General features: G+C 45.7%; 1 protein-coding gene across 1 annotated transcript in view; it reads right to left on the bottom strand.

The window, feature by feature from the left end:
- Window positions 1-7,344: 7,344 nt before the first annotated feature.
- XPNPEP2 (X-prolyl aminopeptidase 2) overlaps window positions 7,345-17,412 on the bottom strand; it is a 27,821-nt gene continuing 17,753 nt past the window's right edge. Inside the window, exons 15-21 of the mRNA XM_053662374.1 lie at window positions 15,441-15,501; window positions 13,968-14,037; window positions 13,363-13,467; window positions 12,858-12,917; window positions 12,258-12,334; window positions 9,386-9,475; window positions 7,345-8,690 (exon numbers count right to left, since the gene is read on the bottom strand). Of these exons, the coding sequence (XP_053518349.1) occupies window positions 8,505-8,690; window positions 9,386-9,475; window positions 12,258-12,334; window positions 12,858-12,917; window positions 13,363-13,467; window positions 13,968-14,037; window positions 15,441-15,501 (649 nt within the window). The 3' untranslated portion in view covers window positions 7,345-8,504. The remainder of the gene's footprint in view (window positions 8,691-9,385; window positions 9,476-12,257; window positions 12,335-12,857; window positions 12,918-13,362; window positions 13,468-13,967; window positions 14,038-15,440; window positions 15,502-17,412) is intronic.

The following is a 17,412-nucleotide window of genomic DNA, read 5'->3' as shown; positions in this document are numbered from 1 at the left end:
ATGGATAACTTTTTCTGTTTTTGTGCATTAACTACATGTCTGTGTGTTTTAAAAAACCATATTAGCCAGAAAGCAGATCAGTGGTTGGGGGGTAGGGAAAGGATAGAGAGATCAGGAGGAGTTCAAGGACCCTTTCGGGGATGATGAATATATTCACTATCTTGGTTGTGGTGATGGTTTCATGAGTGTATACATGTCAAAACTCAAATTGTACACTTTAAAATAATGTGCTGTTTATTTTAGACCAATTATATGTAAATAAACGTGTTTTAATGTATTGTATTTTGTTTTTATTATTTATTCCAATGATATTTGTTAATGTCACCTCAATATTAACCTATATTAATATGGGTCGATATTAATAATTTTAAATATTAAAAATGACACACTGTGTCGGTATCTGCTTGTCACACTGAACATAGTATCATTCAGATTTTCTCATGCTATGAAATATTCTTCGATTATGTGATTTTAATGGCTGCAGAGCAGCCAGATTGTATGGCTGTACCATGAGTATTTCATCAGGCCCATACTGATGAACTTAGGTCTGCTTAATTTTTTTTTTGTTTACTCTTCACTGCACATCCTTAAGGTAAATATTCACATTCGCGATTTTCCCCTCAGGATAAATTTCCAGAAGGGGAATCCTGGAGTAAAAGGTACACATCTTTTTAAAGCTCTCCACTGTGGCACTTGTGAAATCCTGAGCTGGCCCTTCCCTGTTTCCAAGATGTTCTCGTGACTTCCTCTCTCCTACCCACTAGCCTGCTCCGTGTTCTCCGACCATCCATGGGTTAGGTAGGGTGAACTCGGGAAAGACAAAGTCCTTCTCCCCGAAGCTGAAACCATACTTCATTGGTTAGCCAGCCGGGTGCACACATGAAAACATATGCACCCCAGCTTGCTTCCTTGCAGGCCTGCACTTTTCAGCCTGAAAGCTCCTCGCAGGCCACCCTGGGCGGAGCGTGTAGTGCTGAGGTTGTACGGCATAGGAAGGAGCCCAGTAATGGTGTAGAGAACCCATGTCGGCCATCGAGTTCAGGACCGGTCGCTCAGCCCCGAGGGGTGCTGGGTGAGGAGCATGGCTGCAGCGGCTGCAGAGCCTCAGAGGCACCTGGGGCTGGGTGGCCCATAGCGGCCAGGAAAGGAGCCACTCGCAGAACCTTCCCTGTCCCCAGCCTGCGAGCAGGATGTGCCCCGCTTCCTGTTTGCTCAGCCCAGGCAGCGAGCTGAGCTCACACTCTAACCGCAGAGTCTTCAAAGGCAGCCACCTAACCAGGCAGCCTGGGAAGAGGCAGTCAGGGGCCGGTGTGTTGAGGGGATCTCGGAGAGAAGCACAGAAAGTAGTAGTTCAGTCGTCTTGAACGAAAGGAGTGAGGGTTTTCAGCCCCGCCCTTTGTCAGTCACCTTCTGAGATAAGATCTGCTTCCTCTGGTCAGCAGACCCAGTTCTGGGAGTGCAGAGCTCTGGTATATGGACTTGCCTCCCCACAACTTTTCTCTCCCAGCAGACTGCCCTGGCCTGGTCGAGCCCCAGCTGGTTAATGGGTCCTAAACCCTTTTTAAATAGGTTTCCCATCTGGGCAACACATTTGCATTTTATAGGTTATGTTCCAGGTACACAGAGCCCTCAACTGAAGAAATGATGCGAGTCAGCATTTCACTGAATGAGGCCACCTCAAACTTGGTAATGGCCTTGCAGACAGGACCTAGCACCTAGTGCTGGGCATATCCTCTAGTAGACACTTTTATATAAGTAGCTGTCATGGTTCCTTGCACCTGAGCACTGAATCCTAGGTGGAACAGCAAGCTTACATTTGCCCAGCACTTGTTTTTGCCAAACACCATATTAATCTCAACACAACCCTCAGAGCTAAGTAGTTGTCCCTCAGTATCCAAGGGGAGATTGGTTCCAGGACCCTCTACAGATACCAAAATCCAAGGATGTTCAAGTCCCTTAGTCAGATCTCCATATCCATGGATTCACCACCCATGGTTACAGAGGGCTGACTACAGTTTAAATTGGGATTATTATTGCAAAGATGTGCCCCTTATAAATGTAGAGCAAGAGAGCCTTAATTTAGCAGCAATATTGTGTGTGTGTGTGTGTGTGTGTGTGTGTGTGTGTGTGTGTGTGTTGGAAGGTAGTCTACTGATAGTGAGATCTATCTGAACCCTCAAAGGGTAAACACAGAGTTGCCGAAGACACAAAGGTCTTCATAGGCTACATTCACATAAAGCAGGCTCCCACTTGCACCTCCCGAGAGATCCTAATTTAGTAGAAGATCAAGGGTAAGGTATTTGGGCCAGGTGGGACCCTGACATGTGTGAAAGTATCCTTTACCCTCCAAATGGGTACAGTGCTGATTTGAGAAAGTGAGAGTCTGGATAATGAGGGGTACCTATATTTGGAATAGCTTTCCAAATGATTATTGTTCTCACCTCTCCCTGCTACACACACAGTGGACTTAACTACAACCCTATGAGGCAGGCACCATTGTTATCTCAATTTTCCAGGCAGGAAGCTGAAGCTCAGAGGGGTTCAGCAAACTGTGTAAGATACAGCTAGGCAGTAGGGCAAGCTGAGTTTTAAATACAGGTCTGCTCTTGGTCCACAGCCCATACTATCAAGCACTAGGCTCAGGTGCCTCTGATGCAGAGTACCAGAAAGAGGAGGTAAGAGAATTGACACCCTACATTAGTCAGGTGTCAGACTAGGTGCCACAGGGCCACCTTGAAGCAGGCCTAGAGGGCAGTAAAGAGGATGGGGTGGGTATCTGAGAGTCACATCATATGCACAATAGCTGGATAGCTAAAGTTGATTAAGTGGGGTGACCTATAGGGGAGCTTTTGTCAACCTGGGGAGTACTTACCACCTGTAGTACTTGATCTAGAGGATTCTGTGGGAAAGCAAGTTGACTTCAAACAGCTGTCATGTAAGGCAGGGGTCCCCCCAAAATGGGCCATGGACCAGCACTCGTCTGGGCCTGTTAGAAACTGGGCTGCACAACAGGAGGTGAGCTTGAATGTAATGCACTTGAATCATCCTAAAACCATGCTCACCCCCCACCCCCGGTCCATGTAAAAACTGTCTGCCATGAAACTGGTCCCTGATGCCAAAAAGGTTGGGGACTGCTCATGTAGGAGATGTGTTCTGGGTGGCCAGGAATGATGGGGAACTGATCAATGGAAGGCTTGTGTTCTTTCCAAAAAAGATATTTTCAATATTCAAATGGTACTACCTGAGCCCTGGTGAATAATGATCTTCCCATCTCTAAAAATGCTCAAGCAGAGACCATATAGTCCCTTGAAAATACCTGGGCATTTCCAAGGTGAAGTCCAGTTGTTAGCCTGACCCATTAGCAGATTTCATGATGGTAATCTTAGGCAGAAGGGGCAAGAAGAGCAAAAGTGCACATGGGAGAAGGAGGACAAAGGTGAGCAAGGGACCTGAGTGAGAATCATCCATTCCTTATGCACACACACACAGTTTGTAGCTCTGGGGACACTGGAAAATCCCTGGTAGCAGGGAATGATGGGAGGGAGAGACAGTCATCTCTGAATCTCTGAACTCTTGATAAGTTCTTGGCTTAAAAGCAAGAAAACACCTGCAGGCAGCTGTGGGAATTACCAGCAGAGAGGAGGCTGGGTTTTGGTGCTCAGATAAAAATTCACTGGATGCCCTTTCTACGGGCTGCTCTGTCATGGCCTTTGTCCCAAGGTTACAAAGACAAAGGTCACTGAGTAGTCTAGGAGAAAATTGTCCAGGGCTCTAGGAAAGGAGAGGAGCAAGAAATGGAGTCAGGTAGAATTGGATTCAAATCACCGTACCTCATTACTGGCTATATGACCTTGGGTAAGTGACCTTGGTCAATGAGGTTCAGTGAAGACAGTAACAGACAGAGATCATGTGAGCCTTGCTTGGGGAGCAGGATTGGTGTGTGTGTGTGTGTGTGTGTGTGTGTGTGTGTGTGTGTGTGTGTGTGTAAGTAACCAGAGTTACCCAGATGACCTGTTTAAAGAGGCTATTTTAGCTCAGTGCCCAGCTCACAGAAAATGCTTGGTACCCAGTAGTCGACTCTACTTCTGTTTACTACAGGCTCCACCCAGTGTTTCTTCTCTTGCCTGGGTACTTGCTTCTATATTTCATCTGGGCCCCACCTGAATCACTGCTCCATGATCCTATGGCTCATGTCCTTGTGTCTCTACCTTGTTAATGGTCCAGCTATTCCAAGCTATTCTAGAATACATGAGGTGTGACAAGCAAGAACGCCTAGAACCACTTATGTGGGACAGCTGGGAGGGAAATTAGATTTTCAGCTTCATGATCTTGTCGTGGACCACTGGGGCTTTCTCAACTACCAATTTTACTCTAGTTGCTCAGTTCCTGTTTCACAAAGAAACAAGGAAGTGAGAAGATGGGCAGCCTCAGGGCAAGGGTTGGTTGGCTGGGTGGGGTTGGGGAGTACCTCCTACTCCTATCTGAGACAGCCTTGGAAGGCAGGGATGGACAGACAAGAAGGAAACAGTTGCTACTGAATCTTTCATATTTCTTTTTCTTGGCACCAAGAGTGCCCAACCACTGATTTGAGGAAGTGACTGGTGAGTTGGTAAAATTCGCTGCTGACATGGATTAGCTGTGTGAAGAGTAGCCAACCCTGCTCTTTCCACAGTCCCAGTCCATGAAGACCTGGAGCCAGCTGGCTGCAAAATGAGTGAAGACTGACTTAAGTTATGATTTTTAAAATGAACCATCTGGACTCTGTGTATATATGTATCTATCTATCATCTTGCCCTTGTCCTTTCCTCTTCCAAACAGAATTTAAAGCATTAAGATATCTATCTCATTGCCACCAGAACCACTGTTGTGATAGCTGTGTGACCTCACACAGCTCTCCTTGGGCCCCACATTGCTCATCAGAGACAGTGAGGGAGTGACGGAAACACCCACTGAAAATGAGGGAGGAGTCAGCACAGAGCTGAGTTAGGACAACTGGAAATTTAGTCCCAGCTTTGGCCCCAAAGGGCACTATGATCTTGGGCAAGTTCTTTCCTATTTCTGGGCTGCTGTTGATGTTTCCCTATATGTACAATGAAGGAATCAAACCTACTTTTTGTTTGGTCAAGGAGCTGCTAATTAGAGCTGGCTATGCAGTTTGCAGGGCTTGGTGCAAAATGAAAATGTGGGGCCTCTTGTTTAAGAATTATTAAAAATTTCAAGATGGGGACCCTAGAACATTAAATCAAGAGCAGGCCTTTCTAAGCAAAGCATCTAATCAAGTGCACGGCCTTGTGCTTACCACACTACTGCATAGGCAGATGACCCATGAAGCTGGCCCAGCAACTACTTGCAAATACAAATTTGATGGGAAGCCCATCCAGGCTGCTTTTGGCTGGAGCTCTTTCTATGGAAGCCATTGTGACATTTTTCAGGAAGCCTGGGCTCTAGGGAGCAGAGGTGATAAAACACAAATTAGATACTTTCTCAAAAGCCTATCTAAATTTGATGGTTTATATATAAAAATTGGGCCCCAAACCTTGTCCTTACATACTTCCAAAGGTGAGGCAAGAGTTGAAGTCATGCTGGACAAATAGCATTATCATCTCTTCTCTATGAGCTTCTCACTGTAACCTCATTGGGCAGATGGTACAGGTCATTTACAGGAGGGACAACTAAAGACCAGAGAGGCAAAGGGACTTGCCTAAGGTAACATAACCAGCAGAGCTGGGACTAGAACGTTAGAATCCTAACTCCTAGGAAAAGGAGATTTTCTACATGGCTTGTTCCACAGTGGCAATCAGAGAGTGAGGAGGGGTTTGGTAAGCCCCATCCTCTAATATAACAACAAAGGGCCAAAGCCCAACTGGACATTTATTTATCTTTAGTTCATAGGGGTGAATGTCTCAAGTGCTCCCACATATGTTTGCCCTGCTGTGTGTACCCTGAGTATTTCCCTGTCTGGTCCAGAGTGTAAACCCTAAAGCAGGATGGTCAGTGTGCCTGGAAGGGACATTGAAAGGGAGGATCTAGGGTGGTAGCTTCCTCTGTAGCCAAGCTTCTGGGGTGGGAGTTCTCAATCCCAAGATGGTGGATTGGAAGGGGCAGTTAAGTTACATGGTAGAGACAAGGCAGAACACTAGGAAGAGGGGGAAATGGAGCATGTGAGCCCCTGTGGGCTGAAAGACCTGGGAGTAGGTCTTGGTTAAATACCAAGGGCCCTCCTGCTGTCCATAGCCAGCCAGAATCACAGGAGCAAATGTCAGGGCCCAAAGGTAAAGACCTGGAAGGGGAAGGTCCTGGGGAAGCAGCGTAGTGTGGAGAACACCAGTTAGGTTTGAGTTGCAGCTCACCAGCTGTGTGATCTTGGTTGAGCTTGTTTTCTCATCCATAAAATGTTGTAAGCACATTCCTTGCCTTTTTCTAGAATGAGTTCTAGAGTAATCTGACTGGTTTGAATTCTGCTTTTTTCATTTCCTTGATTGGTAACCTTGAGCAAGTTGGTTAATCTCTATAAGCCTCTCTTTTAAAATGGGAACAATAATAGAACCTTCTCACAGACAGTAATTAGGTGAGAAAATGAAATAGTGTACACTTATTAAGAAAGTTGATCTCACATTTAGTCTTCTTACCACAAAAATTTTTTTTAAAGAATGCATGTAAAGTGGAGTTCCTGGTACATACTAAACACTCAGTAGATAGTAGCACTAATGATAATGATGATGGTGTTGGTACCTTTAATTTTATTAGTAGTAGCTGTCTTTGTTGGGTGAGAATGTGAGGGAACAAATGACTCAGTCAACAGAGGCCCACTGTTGGGTAGTAGAAGCTGTCAGTGAGGATGGCTCAGAGCTGGGGCCTTTGGATGCAAGCATCGCTGGTGATAACTGTCACAGGCAAACTAGGTCTGGTGGTCCCAAACTAGAGGAATCCTCTGCCTGGTGCCTTTTCCTAGCACTCTGCCTCAGAAACTTTGTTCTCTCCTCCCTCTGATTATGCTCCTCTAAGCAAAAGTGGTGACCCCAACCCTCCTGGATCACATTTGACAAGTACCTCAGTGTAAGGCTCTCTTCTGTCCCCTCCATAAGGCTCCAAGACCTTTAGCACAGGAGGTGGTCGGCTGGGCGTGGCATGCATGCAAACACAGGAACACTGTACGCATGCTTACATGCACATTGTCAAGTACATGAGCTCCTCAGCTGAGCTTCTGGGAGCCTCGCAGCCCAACCCCCACCTCACCCCCTCCCCTTCTTCCCCTACCACAAAAGCCACAGTAACAGCAGTCTTCAGCAACAAAACAGACACAATGCAAAACCCAAAGGCAGGCTTCGTTGTCAGGTTGTTTTAAGTATCTAGCAGGATGCGAGCCCAGGTGGCTAATGGCTGGGCTGGGCTGGGCTGGGCTGGCCAGAGAAAACTGGCCCTTGCCCCAACAATGGGCTCAGGGACCAGGAAGAGTCTGGGAGACAGGCTAAGTGATTCTCCCTGATGCTAAAGACCAAAAGAACTGGACTGTCAGCCTATTCTGGTCCCACCATGTCCCAACCTTTCTGGAATTCAGTTTTCCTATATGTAAAATGGGGAAACCAGACACTGACCACATAGGTTAATGGTCTTCCAAGGATGCTAAAGGATTTAACGGTATTGTCACTGTGGCTGCACTTTGGAAAGTTAAAAGGGTTCCCATATGTCAGGAAATGTGAGCTAGTGATTCAGCATCACTGTTCTGGCTGTTCACACATTTGGGCAGGGCCATGTTCCAGAGGGCTTTCCAAATTCCCTCCCGCTCCATGGCCAAATTCCTATGGCTTAACTCTATATCTTGTCACCTGGCATGGAGCCCACCCAGGGTTTAGGAGCAATGGGTTCACATGTTGGGTGAAGGACTGGTGTATATGACCCCTCCCTGGCTGGTCTTCCTGATGCTGGGGTGGTAGTATGGCACCTGAAGATTCAACCACCCTCCCTTCCTCTCTCTTTACAGGCCCAGTAGGAAGCCTGGAAGCAGCCCTTGTTCCTTCAACTTATGGGCAGCAACCAGAAGATCATAATAGAACCAAGGACAGGTCAAGGTGTCCAGAGGCAGCCTCAAGAGTGTGGGAAGACCAAGGAGTTAGGAGTCAGTGTGAGACAGCAGCTCTGGTGGGTTTAAGGTGGGGCTATCCCAGAGCCCTGGGGTACCTGGGGGTAAGGTACTGCCCTATATTGCTCTTTGGGGGGCAGCAGCAATAGGCTCTGCCAGGTTATAGGTTAGACCTGTTGAGGAAAGGAACTAGTTGGCTCTTGATCCCGGGATGGGGAGCCTAGGGTGAGGTGTACAAGCCAAACAGGGGTCTGCCTGGGGCCAAAATATCCCTCAGTACTTGGGACTTGATCCTGGAGAAGGAGGGTAAGAGCAAAGGTTTCCAGGCAATGGTCCAGCAGAAGTTCTTGGGGCCCATGGGTGGTACAGGATGAAGGGAGCTGAGTGAGAGGGTTAGTAGGGGAGTCTTAGGCCTCTAGACACTTCAGTTGAGAATGGCAAGAGTGGATATTGCCAACAGAGAGGCCAAGAAGGTGGTGCATGGTGCACCTGCAGACAGGGGCTCTGTGTGCTGCTGCAGCCACTCGAATTCTTCCAGCAGCTTGCGTCGCTGCAGCTCAGGGCCCACCTTCTCACGGATGGTCTGGTAATAGCGGTTGAGGTACTGGAGCTGCAAAGGATAGGAGGGATGATGTCTTTCACAGGGTGAGCTGCCAACAAGAGAGGTGCCATCCAGTCCCCTGCTGTAATGGTCCAGCTGCCCACCTTGACTCAGCTAACCATAGGTCCATAGATCCCCAAATCTATGCACTTATGCACTTAGCACTCCATCTTTGGTGTTTCATTCCTGATTCCCCAGCCACCATCAGGCTTCAGGTGTTTTCTGGAGTTTTTTCGGAGGCAGTTTGACACAGTGGCTATTTAATGTCATAGTGACTTTCATGGGGTATGGGTGGAGGGGGGAGTGAATTTCAGGCATGGGAATGAGAGTAAGTAGGGCAGGCATTATTATCCCATTCTAGAGAAGAGGGATTTGTGGCCCAGAGAGGGAAAGGGATTGACTTTAGGTCTAGGACTTGAGATGGAAGAGTCTAGAAATCCCAACTCAGATTCCCCAGGAGTTTACTACATAGGGTTGGGCAGGCTGGTCTGACTGGAGAGTTCTAGAACCCCTGGGGTCTCTAGTAAGTGAGGGAGGAACACTTCAGTGTATGCCTACTGGTGTCATCAGTGTGGACCCTCTCAGCAAAAAGGAAGGGACAGAGGGTCCTCGGGTAAGGGGAGCAAAGGTGAGAGAAACTCAGGGTAGAGAAGACAGGCATTGGTTCAGATGCTGAAGGGTAGCCAATGCTGAGGGGAACTCACTTGCTCTGAGGACAGCAGGCTGACATCAATGAGGTTCCGGTCATAAGGCACAAAGGACACCACTTCAAAGGTCAGGTAGGTTCCTGGGTACTGGGAGGCCACGGGGAAGATGGGAAAGCAGAAAGTAAGTGAGGAAGAGCTAGGCTGAAGGGTGGGCTGGAACACTCCACCCAGAAGCCACAGGCACAAAGAACTGACCCTTGTTAAACCCAAGACTCAGGGGAGGCCTTAGTCTTGGACATTGCCCTTGGTTACCCTCCTCTCTACAACTCAGCACTCCATCTTTGGTGCTTCTCTTCTGATTCCTAAATTTATACTTAGGTCTGTATTTCTCAAGTGTGTGAATCCACACAGCACCTAGGGAGCTTGTTAAATGTGTAGATTCTGGGACCAACCTCCAAGACCACTGGAGTGCGAATCTCTAGGAGAGGATTGGGAATATACAATTAAATAATTTAAAGATAAGTATTACATTTTTATACCCATCTATCTAATCTGTATCTGAATCTATATATCTCTATCCATATTTTTTCTATGTCTCTATTGATGGATCTATCTATAGAGGAAGTATAAAGAAAAAAAATAGCCCGTAATTTTCAACTCTTACAGAGCTCTTTTGCATGTATGTGTTTAGAAAATTCAAAGTATAAAAAAATACCCAATAAAATTTGAAAGTCTCCTGCTTGCCTGGTTTTCTTCCTGAAAACATTTTAGATATATACGGTATATATATATATATATATATATATATATATATATATATATATATATATATTATATTTTAAAAATTCATGCAAAATGGACCTTACCATATACTACTCAGTGCATTCTCTTACACACCCTACATCAGTAGTAAACCTAGGACACCACTCCATATTAGCACAGAGAGTTGCAACTTGTTCTTTTTAAGGGCAATATAAGGAACTATATTATGTGGATCATGGTTTGTTTAATCAGGGATAGATATTTAGACTTGTTTTTACTCTTTAAACTATTACCATTGATGCTACAGTGAACGTCATTGCATAGAAACATCTTGGTGGCCTTTTGTGACTATATCCAGAAGTTATATATCTGGCAGAGGGAATACTGAGACAAGAAGTATAGGCATTTTTAATAGTAATTTTGATAGATATTGCCAAATTGCCCTTCAGAAAGGTTATACCAATTTGTACTTCCCCCGGAAGTGTATGGGTGTGTCTGTTTCCCACAAACCCACCAGCACTGGGTATCATCAAAGTGTCACTTTTTTTCCAATCAAACAGGTGGAACATGGTATTCTGTTGTTTTAACTTGTATCTCTTTAAAAATTAAATCGAGATCTTTTCACATTTATGGATCATCTGTGTTGATCTTAGTGAGTTGCCTCTTCATGCCTTTTGCCCATTTTTCCCTATTTTTTGTCTTATTGATTTGTAAAAGATGGTGATAAAAAGACATTCACCCTTTTTATGACACATTTGCTGTATTTTTGCTACATCTTTTGATTTGTGGTATTGTTTCCATATGGACTTTTTTATTTGATTTAGTTAGAATTATTAATATTTTTCTTTATGGATTCTGGGTCTTACACAGAAAGATTCTTTTCCACCTTAGGATTAAAAATGAATTCATATAAGTTTTCTTCTAGATCTTTTATGGTTTCACATTGAAGGCTTGATTCATTTGGAATTTTATTTTAGTGTAATAGTGACGTTCTTTGGTTTAATCCCCATTCCCAAATGGGGAATTTTGAACAAATTAAGCTATTTGTTCTCCCTTCCATTTATTAAACAATTTCTCTATTCTTTACTATTTTGGAATGCCAGTTTTATTTTAAACTAAATTCCTATTTCACTTATAGATATTAGAGGGTCTATTTCTGGGCTATCTTTTGTGTTCCATTGTCATATCTGCTTCTCTCATCTCCAGTGTCACACTGTTTTATTTATGGTAGCTTCATAGCATGTGCTAATATCTGAAAAGGCTAGTTTCCCTTTTTGCTCTTTTTTAAAAGAATTTTCCTAACTAATTAGCTGTTTTTTAAGTTTATTTATTTTTTAGAGAGAAAGAAACATCAATACTAGAGAGAAACATTGACCACTTGCCTCTTGTACACTTCCCGACCAGGGACTGAACCCCCAACCTAAGTAGGCATGTTTCCTGTCTGGGAATCAAACCAGTGACCTTTCACTTTGTGGGACAAAGTCTAACCAATTGAACCACATCAATCAGGGCTATGTAGCTCTTTTTATGTTCATTTTTACAAATAAACTTTACTATCACTTTGTAAAGTTACAAGGACACCCAGCTAGTAGTACTGCTGAAATTGAGGTTGGCTTGAATTTACAGATTTAAAGAGAAATGACATAATCATAATATTGAGGTTTCTTTCCAGAGAGCATTGTTTACTTAAATCTTTGTGTGTGTGTGTGTGTGTGTGTGTGTGTGTGTGTGTGTGTCCCTGAATAGAGATTTCTTCCATGTAAGTTTTTTAAGGTTGTACCTGGTTATTTTATCTTGTTGGTTGCTATTATTTGGAATTGCTACTCCTAACAAGCTCTCCTGGTGAATATTATGTGCATCAAGAACCAGTGATTTGGGGCAGGAATACTGATTCATTTGGAGTAGGACCTGGGCATTGGCATTAAAAAGAGGAAATCTCTCTAGATGATTCTAATATTCTAATATGCAAACAGGTTTGCATATTAGAGAAACTCCAATTTATGGAATTTTTCTGGAGCTGAGGAAGACTCCAAGTAGATTCATGTCTACATACTCAAATGCCCTTCTCCTTTTCCCTTCTGTAAATCCTCCCCACCCAACACATACACACAGCCCAAAGTCACTGCCATGCTGTTTAAACCTGCAGACCATCTCAGTGGCAGTTTACCTTGGTCTTTGCTTCTACCACAAGGGCCACATCTTCAAGGCGGATCCCAAATTCACCATCCTGATAGTAACCAGGTTCTGGGAGACACAGAGATGCTAGTGTCATTAAACAGGGGGAGGACTGGAGCCCAGGCTCTCTGTACCAATTGAGGAGTGGCTACAGAGGCTGGTTGCCTGGCTGCCTTCAGCTGGTGGCTAGAGCCGACCCACCTCTTGTTAAATGTTCATTGGCTACCCAGAAGCAACCTGCTGGGCTTGAGCTTCCCCACCCTCCCTTGTAGCCCAGTGGGGAAGACTTCTGGGCCCAATTAGGTCCTGAAGGTACCCTCATATCCTTGTGTGCCACCGTTCTGTTACCCTAGCATTTGACTAAAGACTATAGTTTGGATTTACAGGTGGGAAACAACTTCCAAGAGCAAAATGAGGATATGGACTGAAGGGGCCTGAGATTAGGGTGGGACAATCTATTGAGGACTAGAAGTGAGGAGTAGAGGGAGGGCAGAAGTGGAGCACAGGTGTGCCTGTGCCCATTATTCACCCTAGACTGCAGTCCTGGCTTAGTTTTAGGGTAAGGATGGGTGGAGGAGCCTGAGAGTCATACCGATGGAAGTGAACATGCCCTTGTTCATAGTAATGCTGTTGGACTGGAATCCCACTGGCCCTGGAAAAAAAGATGTAGGTAAAGTGTCAGCTCTCCAGTACTTACCAGCTTAGAAACTAGCAGATTCCAGGGAACGGCAGGTAATTGGGGAGCCCTGAGCTCTGAGCTCCTCTAGCAGCACTTGTCCACCATATCATTGTCTACCTGGGACTTGTACAGACAAGATTGGCCCTGGCTTTTATTTCTGAAGGCTCTATTTTAGTCAGCCACTAGGTATACACCTGCTACTCCTCTTTCTGGGGACTTCCCAGGTGCCAGGCAGGCAGCAGGATTGGCCAGCTGCCAGCATTTCTCACTTACCCCTGGGAGCATCACTTCCCACCAGCTGGGTAAATTTGGGCAGATCACTGCATCTCTGAAGGTCTTGGTCATTTCCATAACTGTGAAAGACTCTACCACCTTCAGAAAAAGGGGGGTCTTAAGGGAGTGTTGAGGAGATACCTACACTCGTGCACACCCAGGAAGTTGCCAATGCCATGGCCTGTCCCATGACCATAATTGAGTCCAACATCCCACAAGGCTTTGCGTGCAAAGGCTTCCAACCTTAGTCCTAGGAGAGAGATGGCCCCCAGTTAGTTGGCTAGACCCCAGACTTGCTGACTGAGGTTCATCTTGCTCCTTCTTGCTTTCTTGTTTCAAAGCTAACTGCCAGGGTGCCTGTGGAGAGGGGCTGCTGAGAGGCAGGTAAGCATGTACTATCTCCAGCACACATTATGTTTTTCCCATTACTTGGGATCATGACTCTACTACAATTTCTCCTCATTCATCAAGACACCTATTTCCTCCAAGAATCCTCTCCAAACTGAGCTACCCTTAGATTACAAGGCAGGAGGCTTGGGTTCAAGCCCTGGTTCTCCTACTGACCCCCTGTGCAGCCTTGGGCAAATCACTTTCTTTCTCTAGGCTGGATGTTCTTATCTATACAGTATATGGTATGATGGTATAATAATCCCTGCCTCACCAGCCTCACCAACCTCCCCGGGGTGGTGGTCTGGGTCTAATGAAATCAGTGCCTAAGACTTTGGGTCCAGGCTGGTCTCAGAAACCTACCTGATGTACCAGCAGGAAAGATGAGTCTGGACAGATCAATATTTCCTATCAACACGCGGGTATATGCCTCCTGATGGGAGAGAGGGAGAAGTGATGTGGCACACAAGAGGGAGAGCTTGAGAGTTCCAGGTGTTTGGACTGTGCATATATGCAGGTATGTGGGCCCAGGCCTGTGGGGAGGGCAGTTGTTTGGAGGGAGGTGTAGGTTCATCTGTGGTCACGCAGGCTCTGAAAGATGGTTAGAGGAGGCTGAGGGGGATATGCCCAAAGCTGGGGCTTGGTCCATGCAGTTCTCTTTGGCTGGTCCACTGTATACTTGTAAATAATGGTGATCTGAGGCAGTGACGGCAAGGGCTTAGAAGGCAAACTCCTTGGGTTGGAATCCTGATTTTGCTACTTAAAAATTCTGAGACCTTGAGTAAGCAAGGTCTGTGCCTTAACCTCTGTGCCTAACCTCTGTGCCTCACTTTAATCATCTATAATGGGACAATCACAGTACCACCCCATAATGTTGCTGGGAGCAGTAGGGAGACTCATGCACGTAAGGTGCTCCAGAGTAAATACTCAAATTGAAGTCAGTGTCCTTATTACTATTATCATAATCATCCTTTAGTTTTCTTAAGATTTTAAGTTTGGGTTGGGGTCTGATAATCTGGCAAGTCAGCCTTGTTCACTCAAGGCTATTTGGAAAGTGGGCTGACATCAGCCTCTTTTCCTGGTTACTCCCTGTGGCAACATGGTGAGTCCTACACACACACACACACACACACACACACACACACACACACACACAGAGGTTTTTAATCTCAGGCAGTCTGGGGCAGTGGACTTAACCCACTAAGCTGTGAGCTCCTTGAGTCCTAACCAGTGTTGGCTTTTTCTCTGTTTCCAGCACAATGCCTGAGCCATAGTCTACTTGCTGAATGCATGAATGCAGCTCTCTGTACTCTACCTTTCCCAGAGGCCCCTAGTGCACATAGATGAGGTCCTAGCTTCTTCACCAGGCAGACCAACCCTCACTACCTCCTGAAAAGCTCCAGCTCCTTTCTACCTCTGAGACTTTGCTTGTGCCATTTCTCTTCCTGGAATGTCTTTCTTCCTCCTTTCTGCTGAGCACAGGGGCTAGGCGCACAGCACCAAGTAAATATTTGTTCATCGATTTACTGAAGTGGGATGATGATAAGCTTGGGCACAACTAAATGAATGCCATTTACATCATGGATATGTACTAATTTCAATGACAGTGCACAAGTAGCCCCATAGATTGTGAAGTTTTGTTCATGGCCTGAAACATCTTTGGAGAAGTACCTGGGAGTATTGGGTTTTGTAATTGGGTACTAATTTGCTATGTGAACATGTGGAAATTATTAACCTCTCTGGTCTTCAGTTTTAGATTCTGTAAAATGAAAGGGCTCTTACTAGAGTGATTTCTTGGGTGTCCCTTGAATGAGGGTGGGTAGAGGAAATGTTTACCTTTTGGAAAGCAGAGGGGGTGCCCCAGTGGACTGTCCTGGTGATGTCTGTGGTTCCGTCCCTGTGTAGAAGGAAAATCAACATGTCCAGCTCTGCTAATACCTCAGAGTAGGGACCATGGTTGTGTGTTTCCTGTGTGATTTTCATGGGGGTTTGAGTGGCAGGGCTGGGGCAGGGGTGGAGTGGGCAGTGAAAGAAAGAAGATGGCTGCCATCATCAAATGCTCATTTTCAGCATTTATGTGTGAAGGGTCTCTGCAAAGTTATGAAGTGCAAATCACTACATTTTCAGGAAATCTTTATTTCCCACAAACATACTCTAAATCCATGCCCCCTCCCCATTTTGGCTGTTTGTAAACTTTGGTTTGCTCGGGTCAGGCTGACTCTAAAAGAAGGGTTCTTCCAGGTTTTGTGTGAAATGTCAGGGGATCGCCTGTTTTATAGATGGGGAAACTGAGGAACAGAGAGAGCATAACACACACATTCAGATAGTTATTTACCATCTATAGAACACTTTTGGCAGCTCACTGGGAAGGGAGATAGAGCAGGCCTGATTATCTCCATTTCACAGATGAGGCAGTTGAGGCCAGGAGGCCATATCCCTCTCTGAGCCTTAGTGAGGCCAGACCTGCAGCAAGCACTCACTCTCCACATATTTGCTCCATCATAAACATGGATCTGACCCAGGAATTCGCTCAGAGTCCCAGTGAATTGAAGCCAGACACCAGAAGCCAAAAGGTCTGACTTCCAACCCCAGATGCAGCTGTTCTCCTAGGATGGCCCATGTGGCCACCCCTGGGGGAAGGAGAATGAAGAAGGTCCCAGAGCCCTCGGGACTCCTCATTGGGAACAGGTCACAGGGCTTGGAAGACTTCCTCAGAAGGAGAGAAAAAGTGAGGTGACAATTTCCCTGGCATCGTCTTGCTCTGAGTGCACCCCAGTGCAACAGTGCCCTAAAAAATTCACTTCCCCTTTGCACATTGGCTGTATCCAGTACACAAAGAGCCACACTGGTGAATAAGAAAGGCTGCTAGTCTGAATGCTTGCTGTGCTGGTTCCCAGAACTGTATTTAGAACATGCCAGGTGCCTTTGTCATTAGCACATTCACCATTTCTACGGGATAGAGGATGGCAAATTGTTCAAAGTTATTCCTTACTTTTCCATCAGTTCTGGCACTCCTTCTTCCCTACCCCTGTCTAAGCATCCTACAGTCTACTTGCTTCCTAGGATCAGAAGGGAAACTTTCCCAGTTCTTCTCAGCTCAGCTCTTGTGTGAATAAATGATTAGTCACATATTTGGACAGAATGGGGTTAGCTTATTCTGTATTGTCATCATATCTGGTTGCTCTGGTTGTGCATTGTGTAGGGGTAAAACATCTAATGGGATATTATTCACTTTATGGTTCTTTAATAATTTAAATGATAGCACACAGGTGGACACACAGATTGTAGAATTCTGGTGCAGGGGGACAGCACCCTCTTACATAGGAGATTTTGCATGCCCTACATGTGGTTTTGCATGCGTTCAGAGGAGCACACACACATTTCTACTCACAGACATATATCTATGCTGATGGGTGTGCCCTGTCTCAACTGTGCCTCGGGTGTCCCCTGAGGTTGCTTTTGCCTATCCGTTGCTTTTGTAGGCTCGATTCTGATTCCACTCACTGGCATGGTCAACTCACCCATCCATTTGGGACGGAAGGGAGCTGAGGAGGATACATGGCACTGGGGGTGTAGGGGCTGTGTCCAGGGTGTGCATTAGTGGGTGAGAGTATGGGTGCACTCTTTGTACAGCCAGACAGGGCTGCTAAACATGACTGTTCAGACTGTGTAATAATATTTGGGCTTAAAAACATTTTATTTGAGCAAGAGGAGTCTTTTCCTGCTTCCCACTGAGGTGCTGCATGTGCAACCCCACTGTTTTGGTTTCTGTGTGCTTCCTACTGTAAACGATCCCCCCAAGTGTAAA

Source organism: Artibeus jamaicensis, unplaced genomic scaffold, assembly GCF_021234435.1.
Source record: "Artibeus jamaicensis isolate MK-2021 breed Jamaican fruit bat unplaced genomic scaffold, CSHL_Jam_final contig_240, whole genome shotgun sequence".
NCBI classification, from domain to species: domain Eukaryota; kingdom Metazoa; phylum Chordata; class Mammalia; order Chiroptera; family Phyllostomidae; genus Artibeus; species Artibeus jamaicensis.
Note: the sequence above shows the minus strand (reverse complement) of the source record. Positions and strands in the feature narration are given on the sequence as shown.